Raw genomic sequence first — 16,593 nt, forward strand, 5'->3', positions numbered from 1 at the left:
ATCCAATGAAGAAAAATTCCTTTATTCACATAAGTGGTACAAGGTACTAGTGATCGACCGATATTGTTTTTTTTACCGCCGATACCGATTTTTTTGGTCATCGGATATCGGTATTGGCCGATATTTTCGGATATTAAAAAAAAATATATATTTTTTTTTTAATGTCTACAGGTACTGTGGTGGAGTGATCTGGGGGTCAAACATCTCCTCTAAAAGCATTCAAAATGCCAAGTTTGGCTGTTTTGAATGCTGTAAGTTTATTGATTCGGCACCGCCAGTACCCGGAAGTGATGTCATTTCATGACATCACTTCCGGGTACTCGGCGGCGCCAAATTCAGAGAAATGGAGACCCGGTCAGATGGCGGCAGTGAAGGTAGGCGGAGGGAGGGGGGACGTCCCCTCCCGCTCCTTGGAATGACAGCCGAGCGGCTTCTCAGCCGCATCGGTTGTCATTACATGACAGCCGGCCGTCGGCTATGGACACCTGTACCGGGGTGATGCCTCTAGCTGCAGCTATCACTACGGTAAAAGCACTTTCCGGAAATATCGGCAATATCGGTAAATCAAAAGGCCGATTCCGATATATCAGAGAGAGTGCATATCGGCCCTCGATATATCAGCTTTGCCGATAATCTGTCGATCTCTACAAGGTACAGCAGGGTAGGACATTAGACGGGTTTCACACGACTGCTACGTGCTTGTTCACTACTAGTGGCGAGCTGAGGTTCAGCCTCCACATTGAATCGTGGACTTTGACTAGCCTGAGCAGTGTTATCTCTATTCATTATAAAGCATTTTTTGCCAGCGTATTTGCATTGTTTAGGAATGTTTTCAAAAGTGTTTAGAAGCAGTATCATTTAAGTTAAGGAGTGGCCGGCCGCCAGTATCCTTAACAACCAGTGAATAGATGGTTGCTAAGGAGCGGGCCGGCAAGCTAGTTGCGTCCTTAACAGCGAATGGCTCATCAGCTGTCAGCGGGCTTCCCCACTGACAGCTAAAATGTAAGCAAAACAATTCCTGGCAATAACAATTGAAAAAAAAACACGTGGGGGGCCCCCCCAATGCATACCAGGCCTTTTTGGCCCCCCCATGTTGAAGGCATGTGGCCTGGTATCACCCCCCTAATTCTGGCCTGCCAGGGGTAAGTATGGATTTGGGGGAGGGTCCCACGCCGTTTTCTTTTTACATTTTTGGCCTGGTATAGATTGGGGGTGGACCCCCACACTGTTTTTTTTTTCCCTCAATTTTTATTGCCTGCAATTGTTTTGTCTACGTTTAAATCATCTGTTGTTAGGGACAAGGTGGCCGGCTTGCCGGTCCGCTCCTTAACCACTTGCCGACCGCCGCACGACTATTTACGGCGGCGGTCAGCCCCTCACAGGCAAAGCGACGTAGGTCTTCGTCGCTAGCCTGTAAGGGTCTAGGGAGCGAGCGTGCGCCGCCGGAGGCGCGCTTCCACTCGGTCACGGATCCCCCCCACGCGTGTGCCCGGCGGACCCGCGATCGTCCGTTACACCGGGAGAAAGGCAGGCGGCTGATGTAAACAAAGCCGCCTGTCATTCTTCCCTGTGTAAGTATTGAGATCATACGGTTCTGCTCTGTTGGACCGTTGATCTCTGTTCTTACACCAGTAGCCACATCCAATCACAGTAAGAATCACGCCCCTAGGGACACACATAACCCCTCCCTGTCAAAAAAAGTTAGCCCCTTCACTGCCAGTGTCATTTTTACAGTAACAGTGCATATGTATATCACTGATTACTGTAGTAATGTCACTGGTAACCCCAAAAGTGTCAAAAATGTCAGTCAAGGGTCCGATCTGTCCGCCGCAATGTCGCAGTCCCGCCAAAGAAATCGCAGATCGCCGCCATCACTTGTTAAAAAAAAAAACAACAAAAATGACAAAAATCTTTCCCTTAGTTAGTAAACACAATAACTTTTGCGCAAACCAATCAAAATACGCTTTTTCGCGATTTTTTTTTTTTTTTTTTTTTACCAAACATATGTAGCAGAAAACAAATTGGCCTAAAATGTTAAAAAATTTTGATTTTTACTTTTTTTTGGGGGAATTTCATATAAAAAAAATATGGAAAATATTGTTATTTTTGCAAAATTTTTTGTTTATAGCGCATGATCAAAAAAATCGCACATGTATTCAAATACCACCAAAAGAAAGCTCTGTTTGTGGGAAAAAAAGGACGTCAAATTCGTTTAGGTACAGCGTCGCACGACCGCGCAATTGTCCGTTAAAGTCACGCAGTGCCGAATCGCAAAATAGGCCCTTGTCAGGAAGGGGGTAAAATCTTCCGGGGCTTAAGTGGTTAACAACCAACTATATACTGGTTGTTACGGACGCAGGCGGGCTGCTGACTAACAAAAAAAATGTCTGGAAACCAGTGCTTAGCAGCAGTTAACAGCGTTTAGGAGCTTTTAGGAGCAGTCAGCTTTTTTTTCTGCTTCTAGAAAAAAAAAAAGCTTCTAGACTACAATAGTGTGCATTGACACATAGATACCACTATTTGCTTCTGGGGGCAGAAAAGAAAAAAAATAAAATGCTCAAAGTAACTGCTAGGTGCTGCTAGAGGCTTAAAGTGGAGTTCCACCCTATTTTTATACTTCCATCTTCTCGCTCCGGGTCACCTGAAAAAGAAATGGATAATCGCATATTTTTTTTTTTTTTACTTACCTCGTAGCGAAGAAAAAATACTTACCTTACTTCCTTCTTCCTCCTTCCTCGGCCGCGGCCCGTCGTCACTTCCTGGCTCTGCAATGATTCCTGGGAGCTGAACGTCATAGCTCCCAGGAATCATTGCGCCTGCACCGGCCCCGACGTCAGTTCCGGGTCGCGCGCGTCATCCCCTTCTAAACAGCTTCTGGGCATGCCCAGAAGCTGTAGAGGGATGACGCGCGCGACCCGGAAGTGACGTCGGGGCCGGCGCAGAGCATCGTGGGACCAAAGAAGGCGGAAGAAGACGCCGAAGGGGATCTCGCTGGCTTCAAGCTGCCCACATCTGAGATGGCAGCGCTGGACAAGACGTTTGCAAGGTAAGTATTTGTCCTAACAGTTAAGTGCAACCCGGGACAGATCAGAGGCTAGCCATTGTGGAATGTACTAGCCCTGACTGTCCCGGGGGTATTAAAAAAAAAAAAAAAAAAATCCAGGGTGGAACTCCGCTTTAAATATAATCTAGTGTGCATGGAGCTTTACAGACATCTTAAGTTTCATGCAGCTGAATTTCCCGAATGATGTTGACCCCCAGAATTATGCAAATTAGCCACAGCTCAAAGAACCTCTAGCAACCTCTGGAGAAACACTGGCTGAGAATGGCTAAACAAAAATTCCTTATTTTTATTTTTTCTAAAGCCAGACAGTGATTAAAAAAAAAAAAAAATGGTTCCCCAGCCTGGAAATTGAAGTTTAGGATCTGCGCATGGACTGGTAAAGTTTGCTTTTCTTTTATTAAAAAAAAAAATGCACCACCAAATCTTTCAGTAAGGACAAAATAATTTATTGAAGTTTTTTTTCTTTTAAATGTTTAGGGGTATCATGTGCATATATCATAATTATTAACCAATATGAAATAAAATAAAAAAGACAAACACATTAAAAGAACTACATTTCACCTTTTACACCTCTATGTAGGAATGCATCTTTTCCACTTTATTGAACTGAAAATCCCTTTTTTTTTTACTTGAAAAAACCAGTCATTTCTATGGTGCGCCCTCCGTTGAACTTTTCATAGATTACAGTTTTTAATGTTAATGTTCAAATTACCTCTTACTAGGCCTGGTAACACTTTAGATTCCCTATGAAGAGTTTTGTGGCCAAAGCTAAGGAACGTTTGTTCTAGCCTGGTCAATGCTCAGGCCATCACTATGTCCAACAATGAATGAGGGTGACCATCCTACTAGATAAGATTACTGTGCTGTAAAGGTAAGGTCACTATGGCATTTGAAATAGCCGAGAAAGCTGTGCCCGAACTTTTGGAGTTCTTGTGTAGACCTAAGATATCCGTACTGATTGGCTCCGGCCGTTGTTTCCTGAAGATACTTTTCATGGTGGATTGGAAGTTGTTGGTGACAAAACAGTAGACAATGGGGTCCATACAACTATTAAGGCTACTCAAGGTTACTGTGATGTGGTACACAATGAGGATGACATCATGGGACACCTCGCTACCGGCACAGAAGGCCACTTGACTAACATGGATGGGGGTGAAACAAATCGTGAAGATGATCAGCACCGTTATGAGAAGCTGCACCGCCTTCATCCGTCGCTCTCGGCTTTGGTTCATTAGCGTTGACCTGGACAAAGCCCACATGATCCTCAGGGTGTAGAAAGTGATAATTATCAGAGGAACAAAGTACTCAAAGGCAGTCAGCGTGAAAAGCTGAAAAAGACAACAATGTTTGTGGTTGATGGTTGTGGTCAGTATGGTGAAAGTTACAACCACAGCGAATATCCAAATTAAAATGCAGATACATTTGGCATAGTTGGGGTTTCTCCACCTGCGTGAGGCTTCCACTTGCACGATGGCCATGTATCGATCAACGCAGATGCAAGTCAGGAAAAGAATACTACAGTACATGTTTACAAAGTACGTGAAGCTGTGAACGAAGTAGCAGGTTTGACAGGTCTCTACGTTACTATAGTACATGACGATTCGTGTTGGTAGAGAGAGGCCCACCAAGAGGTCCGTCACCACCAAGTTGATGGTGTAAATAACAGAGGTGGTCTTCGCTTTTGTTCGGAAACAGAATACGTAGATGGCCAAACTGTTCAATGTTATGCCCACCAGGAAGATAAGGGTGTTGATAATTAGCAGCGCCACCCAAAGACCATAAAACCTCTGATGCAAGGCATCGTCTGGGTTTGCTTGTTGGGGAGCTTGGGATTGCTTGTCGCTTGCTCCAGATTCGTTCAGGCTGACGTCATTGGATGTGTTTGGATATCTTGGACTGAGAAAGCACTCCATGTTTTTTTCCCTTAACCAACCTACAAGAAATGATGGAAAATGTGTTACAAACAAAATTGTATAATACAAAAGCCTGAAGTTGTTTGGAGGGTGCTATTACCTGTCTCTAGGGGTTTAGGTTGGCCAGGAATAAAGAAAGTTCCCTTCAATAAAATATTCCTGGTTATAGTGCTCTTTTGTAATGCTTAAAGTGATACCAAACCCACAAATATATATTTGAAATCCAAATCTTTCTTATTTTTTGGCAATTACATTGTGTGGGCGGATTTCTGCCAGACACAGGCTGTCTGATGCCCCTCCAGCCTGTGTCTTAGAATAAGAGGGAGGTGAAGCCTCCATCAGTCTACATGTAATATTCCACCCCATTGCGCTTAGCTGGTTAGTGGGCATGGAGGAGGAGGAGGGAGGGAGTGAGCTGGCATTTAGCACTGTGTATACGCCCACATGTGTGACTCTATAGTCACATGGGCTACTCAGATGTGATAGGGAGGAAATGCTCAGGGTAGAAACTCACTGAAAACTGAGCATGTGCAGAGCTGCCAACACTGCTCTGCAATATCCCCAGCTGAATTGGGGACATGAACAGAAGGTGGAGACAGAGAACAACAGGATCAACCAGGTTTTTTGCAAAATACAGAAAACGAATCTCATAGTGACGGAGTGAGTATGAACAGCGTGTAATACACCATTTATTGATAGTTTTTTTTTTTAATGTGGGTTTAGTGACACTATGGGAGAGATTTACTAAAACTGGTGTGCACAGAGTGTGGTGCAGCTGTACATAGTAACCCACAGGTGTCAAACACAAGGCCCGCGGGCCGAATGCGGCCCCCCTGGCCATTTCATGTGGCCCTCGCAGCTGCAGGACCCTCCTTGTCTCTGTAGTCGGCAGCAGAGAGGACAGAACTCCTTTGCCAGATCCTGCACTCCCCTGTGCAGCTGGAGAAAGGCTCATTCTTGCCCACCTTCCCACCCCCTTTTCAGCAGTCCACAGCAGAGAGGAGGGCAGAACTCCTCCTACAGATCCGGCACCTCTTTGCCCCTGCCTCCCCTGGTCCCAGCATTTAGCAGACTCTGGAAGCTGACTCCAGCCCTCCTCTGGTTCTTCTCCAGACCCTGCACTCCTTCCCCCATCCATCCGCACCTTCTTCCTGGCAGCAACACAAGGTGAGGGGGTGCGTTGTGATGTAAGTAAGGGTGGGTGACTCTTGACTTCTGATGGTGGGGGGGGGGCTCTTGACATTTCATGTAAGGGGGCATGGGGTGCTCTGGACATCTAATCTTATAGATATAACCAGCCCTTTGAGGGTAAACATAATGCTGATGCGGCCCGCAATGAAATTTAGTTTGACACCCCCTGTAGTAACCAATCAGCTTCTAAGTTTTATTGTCGAATCTTAATTGAACAAGCTGAAGTTAGAAGCTGATTGGTTACCATGCATAACTGTACTAGATTCTATGTGCGCCAGTTCTAGTAAATTTCCCCCTTTAAGACAGTCAGGATGCAGGAGACATGTTTGCAGCATCAAATCTTATCATTAAGATAGACCCTAATAGGTAGCTACTGGCCCCCTAAAATGCTAGTTTTAGGAAGGGGGGGGGGGGTCATCTAAGAAAAAGGCCTCACAATTTCACATGGGAAATAAAAGTTTGGGATAAATTTTGAGTCAATTGTATTCTTTTTAGGCTTATTTTCTAACTAATGCTTTATATCTTTATATAATTTCTTTGTTTTAAAAATAAACATTTATTACATGACATGACACTGGTGTTACGAAGCCTTATGGGTTTTCCAAAGTCAAAGCCTAGCGGAAGCTCTTTTCTTTCAGACTTTCTCTCTCTCTCTGATTGAAACTCCCTCTCCTTTTCTCTGAACAGGCAGACAAGGAGGGAGAGGAGTCAATGTTCCGACTCATTCGGTAAATTGCAGCTTAAGCTATTGAGCTCTTTTACAGTCAAAGCTGATAAGCATAGACATTCAAAAAAACATAGAGATCTACCACCTAGCTGGAAATACAAAGAAAAATAATTCAGTAATTCAAATGCAATATTTCAAATTAACTAGATTAAAGAAAATAGAAAAAATAGAATATTTAAACACTATACAAAACCGCTATATGTTCCCTGTAAATAAATAAAATAAATAAAAAAAAATGAGAAATGCAAAATTTTGAAATAGTTATCTTAAAAACATACCGTGCAGGAGGAAGACAGTTGGCACCGTCCGAGCCAGTGGATCACGGAACCATTGACCAGTAGCTGTGGTTGGGACTGAACATTGATAATGGCCACCATGGAAACTTCATGAGGTCAGTTGATCAGCTGGTGACCCAAACATGCCTAAACCTGTGGACAGAAAGGAACCTCTGGTTATCTCTGACAATACACATCATAGTCAAATACACTTTCCTAGAGCTCACATTTCATGGTGTGGTTTACGAATGCCCAACCTGCATATTGGAACCCCCGGATGGGGGGTCTTAAAGTTTTCTTTTAAAATTGATTTTTTTACAAATAGTCTAGAAAAACAGCGTTTGGGAGTGCTGGGTCCCTAGTGTGATGTGGTATCCTAATTAGGAGGCCTGGCTGTTCTCAGGTATGCCCTTAAAGCAGAGCTCCAGTCAGAAATAATAACAATAAACGAGTAACCTCCTTAAAGAGAGGTAAAAGTAGCATTTGTTGCAATACTCTCCTTTAGTCTGGAGCTGACCCCCACAGTTCTCCTTTTCCACCATTAGATGTTTTCAGTCTTATGGGGTGAATGATATCCAGTATCCTTCAACCCACTTCCTCTGAGCCCAGGTCACCCTGGGCCTGCCCTCTAGGCTGTTAGTGCACAGTGAAAGAATAAGCAGCAAAGGGATGAGCTTATCTCTCTGTCACTCTGCTTTTTTCAACTGTCAGCATGCCTGTGTCAGAATGATGCATGAACAGATTGCCTTCTTCTGTTTCTTCTTCCCCACAGCGCTTGCATTTAAAAATTACACCTTTTAATGATGTATTAATAAATACTATATATATATATATATATATATATATATATATATATATATATATATATATATATATTTAAATATACTGTATGTGTATATATATATATATATATATATATATATATATATATATATATATTTTTTCTTTTTTTATATATATATTTTTTTGTATATATATATATATATATATATATATATATATATATATACACACATATATTTAATTAATCATACACATATACATATTTTATATTTTTTATAAATATATATTTTATATTTTTATATATATATATATATATATATATATATATATATATATATATATATATATATATATATATATGTATTATATATATATATATATATATATATATATGTATTATATATTTTATATATATATATATATATATATATATAGCTCTTCAAGATGTTTCCACACTTTTTATAACTTAAGTTTTATGTATAAAAGTGTGGAAACTTTTTGAAGACCCCTTTTATATACACAGTATGCTTCGAATTTAGCTTCAAGACTTTTAGAACAGTGTCCCAAAAAACAGAAATGGAAGTGCCACCTAAATGCTAAAGTCAGAAACCGTTTCTTCATAGCCACCTTCATTACCTAATGTGTATTGGGGGCTCGCCTCTACAATGCCCCCTTCATCAGGGCTTGAAAACGATGGATGGAAGGATATCCAGACTTTGTATGGAATGTATCTTTAGACATCGGCTTTGCAGAGAGTCTGGAATCTGCTCCAGGCATTTCAGAGTCTGGAACATTCTCAGACCCAGATGCAGGGGGTATTGTACAGCCCAAAAAACTGATCTACTGGCAGGATCAACAGGCAGAATACAGTTAAAGAGGGGACTTAAAAAAAAAAAAAAAACTGCTGTCATATTGTTTCCAAACTCAAAAAGAAAAATGTAACATAATACAGAATATTAGGCCATAGATGGTAGTGGCTGCATTCGTTTTCTTTTTTGGGATTTTTTTCCTTTATATTTACCTGATGGTCCTTCCAGTAAACCACTTCCTATCCTAGGGCGACTATGCTCACTTACTGCAATGAGGAGCAGCAGTGTTGTCACCATAGGCTAGTCTACAAAAAAACCTTCCCCTCTCCTCATCTCCAGGTGTCTTGCTACATCATCACAGAAAAGAACCAGGACGGCTGATAACATTGTTTGGGTTTTCAGTTTAGCCACTTGCCGCCAAATCACATACATGTACATGATTTTTTTTTTTTTTAAATGGTATTTTATTATTTTTTACAAGAAAGAGCGAGCAAGCAATCATCAAAAGGGGGAACATATCATCTGGTCTGAAGTATTATTTGATAATAATAAAGACACAATCCCGTAGATATATAAAAAAAAAAAAAAAAAAAATGCTAAATGCAAAAAAAGGATGGACTTTACTGGCACCACAACAGGACATTATGTCGTAAAAAATATTATAAATTTTATTTCAAAAGAGTTAAAAGATTTTTTTTTTCTCTTTTTCACAAAATACAATGTTTGTTTGTACTTTGTATTTTGTGAAAAAGAGAAAAAAAATAATCTTTTGAAATAAAATTTATAATATTTTTTACGACATAATGTCCTGTTGTGCTGCCAGTAAAGTCCATCCTTTTTTTGCATTTAGCATTTTGTTTTTTTCATATGATTAGGACGTGGCACGGTCACACATTGGTGTCCACAATGCCATCTTGTGGTGACACTGGATATATACACATAGATATATACCCAAGTAGTACACCAGGCATGTCAAACCTGTGGCCCGGGGGCCATGCGGCCCGGAAGCACAGGCAATGCGGCCCACTGCCCCCTGACAATTTTTTTTATTTTTTTGCTGGGGAGGAAGGAAGTTGAGTCAGGGGCACGGCGGGTTCCAACTAACTGTAGGCAGAGGCTACCTCCTAGGGGATCATCCACTAGTTGTGTTAAATTAGTGCTGGGGGTGGGCGCGGCAGCTCCGGAAGGGCGCAGCGGCATTTTATTACTTATATACCTTAACTATAGTATATATTTTATATGGGGCCCGAGAAAATTTCTCTACACTCAATGTGGCCCAGAGAAGCCAAAAGGTTGGACATCCATGTAGTACGAAGAGAATAACTGAAAATATAACGAGAACTAAAACTAAACAGCTGGTGATTAAAACAAGAGGAGCATAGCACTCTAGGCAACATACGTAAGTGTGTAGACATGAAGAAGCAGTAATTATAGGACACAGATTAATAACCTCATATAATAATATCCCCTACTCTTGTTGGATTTTGACCTCTCCTGAGACCTTGGTGGTCCACTCAGACCATATTCTATCAATTTTTTTTGGCCACCCCCTAGCACCATGATGGCAAACCTTGGCACACCAGATATTTTGGAACTACATTTCCCATGATGCTCAACTACACTGGAGAGTGCATGAGCATCATAGGAAATGTAGTTCCAAAACATCTGGAGTGCCAAGGTTCACCATCACTGCCTTAGCAGTATAGGTCATTTTGTACATAGGCAGGGCATGATTGATTAAATCAACCCAAATCTGTAAGGTAGGCGGGTCCGGTTTCTTCCAACAAAGGGCAATTGCCCTTTTAGCATAAAAAAAATGAAAATCAAACCAAAACCTTCTGTGCAGCACCTAAATATTCCTCATCCATGTCACCAAGAAGGCACCTGGCAGGAGTACATACACTGCCTGGCCAAAAAAAAAAAAAGTCACCACCTGGAATTAACTTACCAACTAACTAAACTAAGCATGCAGTAACTCTCCTATTGGATAGTTACTGCATGTGCCCAAAGAATGAGGTCAACTGACTACCTGAATATACTGAATGACCAGGCTATTCCATCAATGGATTTTTTCTTCCCTGAGGCCACGGCATTTTACTAGATGACAATGCCAGGATTCATCGGGCTCAAATTGTGTGTAGCACTGCCCCCTAGAGGACTGCTGAGAATTACACTTTCTGGATTCCCCTGGGTTACCCTTAGCAACTGATAGCAGACAAACAGCATTGAAAGTCCTTGGCTGGGTCAATAATTAATCCAGGGGATGTTGGTTTTTTTGGTTTTATTTAGAACTGGGATGGGAGAAGGGATGAGTGGGATACTCCAACTATGAACTATGCACAATCTTGAGGACAACTGACTGTAGAATGCGACAAGGCCGCTGCTTCACCCTGCCACTGAAGTGAAGATAGTTTTAAAGATTCCTGCTTGATTGTCCTCTTCAGTGTTCTAAACTTGGCACCCCCTTTACTTTCACTGCCTCTGTGTGCTTAAACCTGTCCACTGACTCTATCCACTGGAGTGGTCCCCTTCCTGGGCAGACCCCTGGCAAGCTTCCCGGTACTCATGGACACTGTTTTTCCCAAGGTTTCTCTGCCTTCACCTTCACCAGTTAGCTTTCCTGGACCTCCGGATTCAGTACCACACTCCTGGTCCACAAAGCCAACCGCCTTTGACCACCATCCTCAGCAAACAGAAGGAGAGTCAGCCGTCACCCTCCTTCTGGGACCTGGCTTCCCGCCCATAGACCTCCTGCCACATGTGTCTTTGGCTTTTATAGCCTATCCCAGGATGCACCACCCTCTGTGCCAACCCAATGGGACAGCTACAAAAGCCTGTGTGTCACTGGCTGGGTTTCCTCCACTGTTCAACAGGCCTCCCAATTGGATTCAGTGGGGACACTCCCTCAGCCCAGATGAATCACACCCTGGACACATGCAACAGGCCTGACTAGAAATCCTGCTCCCTGATAAGCAGACAGAGCAACTATGTTTTACCTGCTACCCCCCTGATAAGCAGGCAGAACAAATTACACTCCCTACCTAGCACCTATCTAGGAGGATGTGAAAGAGTGGTTCAGGGAGCACGAGACATCATTTTCACACATGGATTGGCCACAATAGAGTCCAGAACTTAACACCATTGAGAATCTTTGGTATTTGCTGGAGAAGGCTCCAACTCTCCCATCATCAATACAATATCTTGGTGAAAAATGAATGCAACACTGGATGGAAATAAATCTTGTGACATTGCAGAAGCTTATTGAAACAATGCCACATCAAATGCGTGCCGTAATCAAAGCTAAAGGTGGTCCAACGTGTGTGACCTTTTTTTTTTTTTTTGTGTTGACTTTTTTCTTTTGGCTCGGCAGTGTATATTAGGTAAAGCCAATTTCATTTCCATAAAGGAAGTAATACTCAACTAGAACTGACAAATTTTTAGGCATTCCCTGATCATTTGGAAAGGATTTTCTGTAGCAGTGTGGTACCTATAACATTCAGGGGACTCCAATCTGCCCATCTTACATAAGTAAACCGGGGTGAAATAAATTTGATGTAGATAGTTCAGTTGAATTACCTTGTCTCCTGCAGCTATGACCCCTGTTATTTGGGCATTTAATACCTCCCCAAGCCTTGTCTTGCAATACAAGTATATCAGTTTGCCATTGATTTTTAACCTTGATCATTAGGGATGGGCTTGGGCGTGTTCGAGCTCCCATGTGCCTCCCGCCAGGAAGCCGACACTGCAGTCCGCTAATCACAGGCACTGAGCTATTTCCTGATCCGCAGCTAAACAGATCGGAAAATGTCTCAGTGCCTGTGATTAGCAGAGTGCAGTGTCGGCTTCCTGGCAGGATCGGGCACGTGGGAAATCCAACACACCCGAGCCCATCCCTGTTGATCATACGGGTAGTAGACAAATAGAGTAACAGAGAATAATACCTAGTGACCAATTTAGAATGATCTGTATCATACAGAAAAGCTTCCAATACCGAGGGCTGAAGTTGGACACAGGGCCCTCTTTAATATTGATTGGACCTTGGGCAAATAATTTCTTGGGCCCTCCCGAATCAACTTATCAAATATTTGCAGGCAGTGCGGGCTCAAGGGGCCCCACAACAATGACTGGACCTGGGGCAGCTGCCCCTTTTGCCCTGTGTTAAAGACGGCCCTGGTTGGACACCCTGCAGTCCAAACTGGGCTGCCACCTCGTGCCTACATGTACATGGTTGACTTCAAGTGATTATCCTGGGATGATGCTTGCAGCTACAGCCATCATTCTTGTACTGGATTTTTTTCAGCCAGCAGCCAGCTTTTATAAAACAAACATCCTAGCAGCTAATCAGATTGCATATGCATATATGCACATATCCTGCTTGTTGGAAGCCATGAGGGTCTCGTTTGCAAAAGCTCTCTGTTTGTAAAGTACTTTTGTGGCCATATTCCAGCATAAGCATCTACCTTAATTGGACTTCGGTTGTCCATATTAGGAGACACGTGGCTGGCTTTGTCCGTTGCTATACCACCAACTTCTATCATTTGGCAGACAATCTATACCTTCATGACAAGTGGGACATTGCCAATTAGACTGGGGCTAACCTGTTGCTTTTAAACATCTCTGCAAGCATCAAGAATCTCACACACAGTCAACCTTAGCATTATTCAGAACCAACCCTGAGGAAGAAGAGTCCAAATCTTCGAAACGCGTTGGGTTTTGGTTTCTGTATTATATGGTTGGACACTGTGTTTATTGTTGCTTGCGTTACTTTTTAATCTTACATTTTTTGTATATCCGTTTAATAAAACCCAATTATTTTTCAATATATATATATATATAGTCTTTTGTGCCTAAAAAATCCCACTCTAGGGGAATTTCCCAATTTCTACAATTCATTAAAGTTCATTTATTAAAAAAAAAAAAAAATTGTTTTTGAAAAACCACTGCGCAAATACTGTATGACATAAAAAATTGAAAAACCCTCCATTTTATCCTAAGGTCTCTTCTAAAAAATACATGATGTTTGGGGGTTCTAAGTTGTGATGGTACTCACCGTCACTGGGAATGAAAGTCAGACAATATGCTAATATCATCTACTCAACCACCTGTCTTCCAGACATCGTTGAATATGCTGATATGCTCACTGGCTGATATATTGTAGATATTATCTACAATAGGTTCAGTGTTTACATTTATGATAATGTGTATTGTATTTCAGGAGCTCGAGGACGGCCGTCTGCTAGTTAATTGGCTCAGGTGGATTGAATCATTGTCATCTGTTAGTTGCTGAGTGGAAATAGTATACTGTTTGTGTTGGTTGTTCTTTAGATATGTTAATTGTATTTATGTATGCAATTTCATCTGCATAGGATAATGTAATCAGGCACGTGACCTGATGGGGTAATCTGATCAGGAGGGGGATGTCCTTATGTCTGTATATATTGAGTGTGACACTGTTCAATATAGGTTCCAAAACTTATACAAGCTAAGTTGTCGGCTAACTTTGTATGGGGGCGGCTGGAAAATCTGATATCTATGTTCCCAACTGGGAGGAAGCCGTATACTGACGGAAGTCCATAAGTACAGTGTAGGTTGCGGTTCTGTTACATAAGTAATTTTCTGGCAAAAAATACAGATTTTTTTTTTGTAAAGAAAAAGTGTCAGAAAAAGGCCTGGTCTTCAAGTGGTTAGTGCAAGGAAGTTACATAAGATTTCTGCTAGGATCTAACCGGTATTTGTCTATACTTATATACTTAGACACAGCCTAGGTTTAGACCCTTGCGTTATGGGAATGTGCTTTTTCGACACACAGCAAACATGCTGCCATTTAGCAGATGCGCGATGGTGCCCGTCTCCAATACATGAAAAAATACTGCTCAGGTTTTGAAGCTTTTCTTAAAGTTTTACTTGTAGGGTGTGTGTAGCCTCTCCGATGCCTGTCTGAAAAACTGCTAAGGAAAGCAAGCCCCCAGCATTGCATGCGCTACACATGCATGGTTTTTGAATGAAGCAGAGGGGCTTCCAACATCTGGTGTATCCTGCCATCTAGACAGGATGGGATGGGGTGGGGGTGTTGGCTATCTAGAAGCTTGTGGATAGGCTTGGGAAAGGATGTGCATGGCCTCCTGCAAAGCTGAGGGACGTGTCCAATGCCAAGTGGATCCTGCCAGCTATATACAAAGGGGGACGCCTGCCAACCTAGGAGTTTTTTGGATAGGCTTAGGAGAGAGGCCATGTATGGCCTACAGTGGTGGTCTCCAGGCTGTGGCCCGTGGACCAGATGCAGACTTTTGCTTGGCTTTGTCTGGCCCTACGATATTTCAGTTCCTCCCAAGGACACCAATGATGGGGCACAATTCCTCCCAGTGTCACCAACAATGCAGCATGATTTTTCCCAATTACACCAATGATGGGGCACAATTCCTTCCAGTGACACCAACAATGGGTCACAACACCAAAGATGGGGTATTTTATACTACCGCTAATGCTGGGACAATTTCTACCTCCTGTGGCCACAGTCTGGCTCCCCTTAAGTCTGAAGAACAGTAAACTGGCTGTTTCTTTAGAAAGTTTGGAGACCCCTGGCCTATGGCTTCTTCAAAAAACGCGCTGTGTTTTGGAATGCATTGACAATTTTATTGTAAAAAAACGAATGCGGCCACCACAGCATAAAACTGGTGAGCTGCAATGCATTATATTTTTTGAGGGTATCATGGGGAGCGATAATACCCCTGAACTCCTAAAGGTCTTGCTCTCAAATTTTCATCATGCTTCCAGGAGATGGTTAAACATTCAGAGTTTTCTCATGCAGATCTTTCACTGTTCACCTAATAAGGACGCACAAAGGAGGGAGAAGCTGCAGAGCCCTGGTGTCTGCAAGCAGGAAGATTCTCAGGGTCTTAGACGATTACATGTACTGTAAATTAACAGAAAGCGTCGCTGATTCCGGGAAGATCCTGTACGATTCATACCGCGTCTTCTCATACCGCACTGCGAGATGAAGAGCAGTAAACCTTCCGAGGACACAAAACAGAATACTTCCACTACCATGTAATGCCAAACTCTACGCAAACTATTTTTGTGCTTAGTTATCAAAGGTGCAAGTAGACGCAACTTCTGTTAAGTTTTTATTCCTGGAACATGTATGATTGGAGTATTGGATTGGGCTCATCAATAATTCACAGCTGAAGAAGGTCACTTACATTCATATGGGGTGCAATGGCTCTGGCGGGCTGCTCTCGGCACAAGCAGAGTACTCCTTAGAGTTTTGGATTTCAGATATAGAAAGTCTGATGAGAATGCCAGACCAGGGAACTCCAAAAAATCCAAAAATTATTTTTACACTGGAGTTATTTCATGCAAGAAGACAAAACATCCAATCCATTTTGGAGCACTCTCTCTTCTTGAGGGCTCAAATATTGTCACTAGGAAGTGAGAGGAAATCTCGCAGTCTCCACTCTAACTCATCCCAAAATTGTTCTATCGGGTTGAGGTCAGGACTTTGTGCAGGCCAGTCATGTTCCTCCACCCCAAATTTGCTTATCCGTGTCCTTATGGACCTTGCTTTGTGCACTGGTGTGCAGTCATGTTGGAACAGGAAGGGGCCATCCCAAAACTGTTCCCACAAAGTTGGGAGCATGAAATTATCCAAAATCTCTTGGTTTGTTGACAGGTTTAAGTGTTCCGTTCACTGGAACTAAGGGGCCAAGCCCAACCCCTATTAAAACAACCCCACACCATAATCCCCCATCCACCAAATGATTTGGACCAGTGCACAAAGCATGATCCATAAAGACATGGATGAGCGAGTTTGGGGTGGAGAACTTGACTGGCG

General features: G+C 42.5%; 1 protein-coding gene across 1 annotated transcript; it reads right to left on the bottom strand.

Annotated features, from left to right (window-relative positions):
- Window positions 1-3,690: 3,690 nt before the first annotated feature.
- On the bottom strand, window positions 3,691-7,309 carry GPR20 (G protein-coupled receptor 20). The gene is made up of 2 exons (XM_082258016.1): window positions 7,170-7,309; window positions 3,691-4,997 (listed from the first exon to the last, which is right to left on the bottom strand). The coding sequence occupies exons 1-2, from the start codon at window positions 7,270-7,272 to the stop codon at window positions 3,910-3,912; spliced, it is 1,191 nt and encodes a 396-aa protein (XP_082114142.1). The 5' UTR covers window positions 7,273-7,309; the 3' UTR covers window positions 3,691-3,909.
- Between the last annotated feature and the right edge of the window lie 9,284 nt (window positions 7,310-16,593).

This window comes from Pelophylax lessonae, assembly GCF_965119305.1.
Source record: "Pelophylax lessonae genome assembly, chromosome: 5".
In the NCBI taxonomy this organism is placed as follows: Eukaryota; Metazoa; Chordata; class Amphibia; order Anura; family Ranidae; genus Pelophylax; species Pelophylax lessonae.

Coding starts and splice junctions, on each gene's coding strand:
- GPR20 (XM_082258016.1), bottom strand. CDS start 7,272: ATGGTGGCCATTATCAATGTTCAGTCCCAACCACAGCTACTGGTCAAT. Junction 4,998..7,169: donor GTCTTCCTCCTGCACGGTAT/GTTTTTAAGATA, acceptor CATTTCTTGTAG/GTTGGTTAAGGGAAAAAAAC.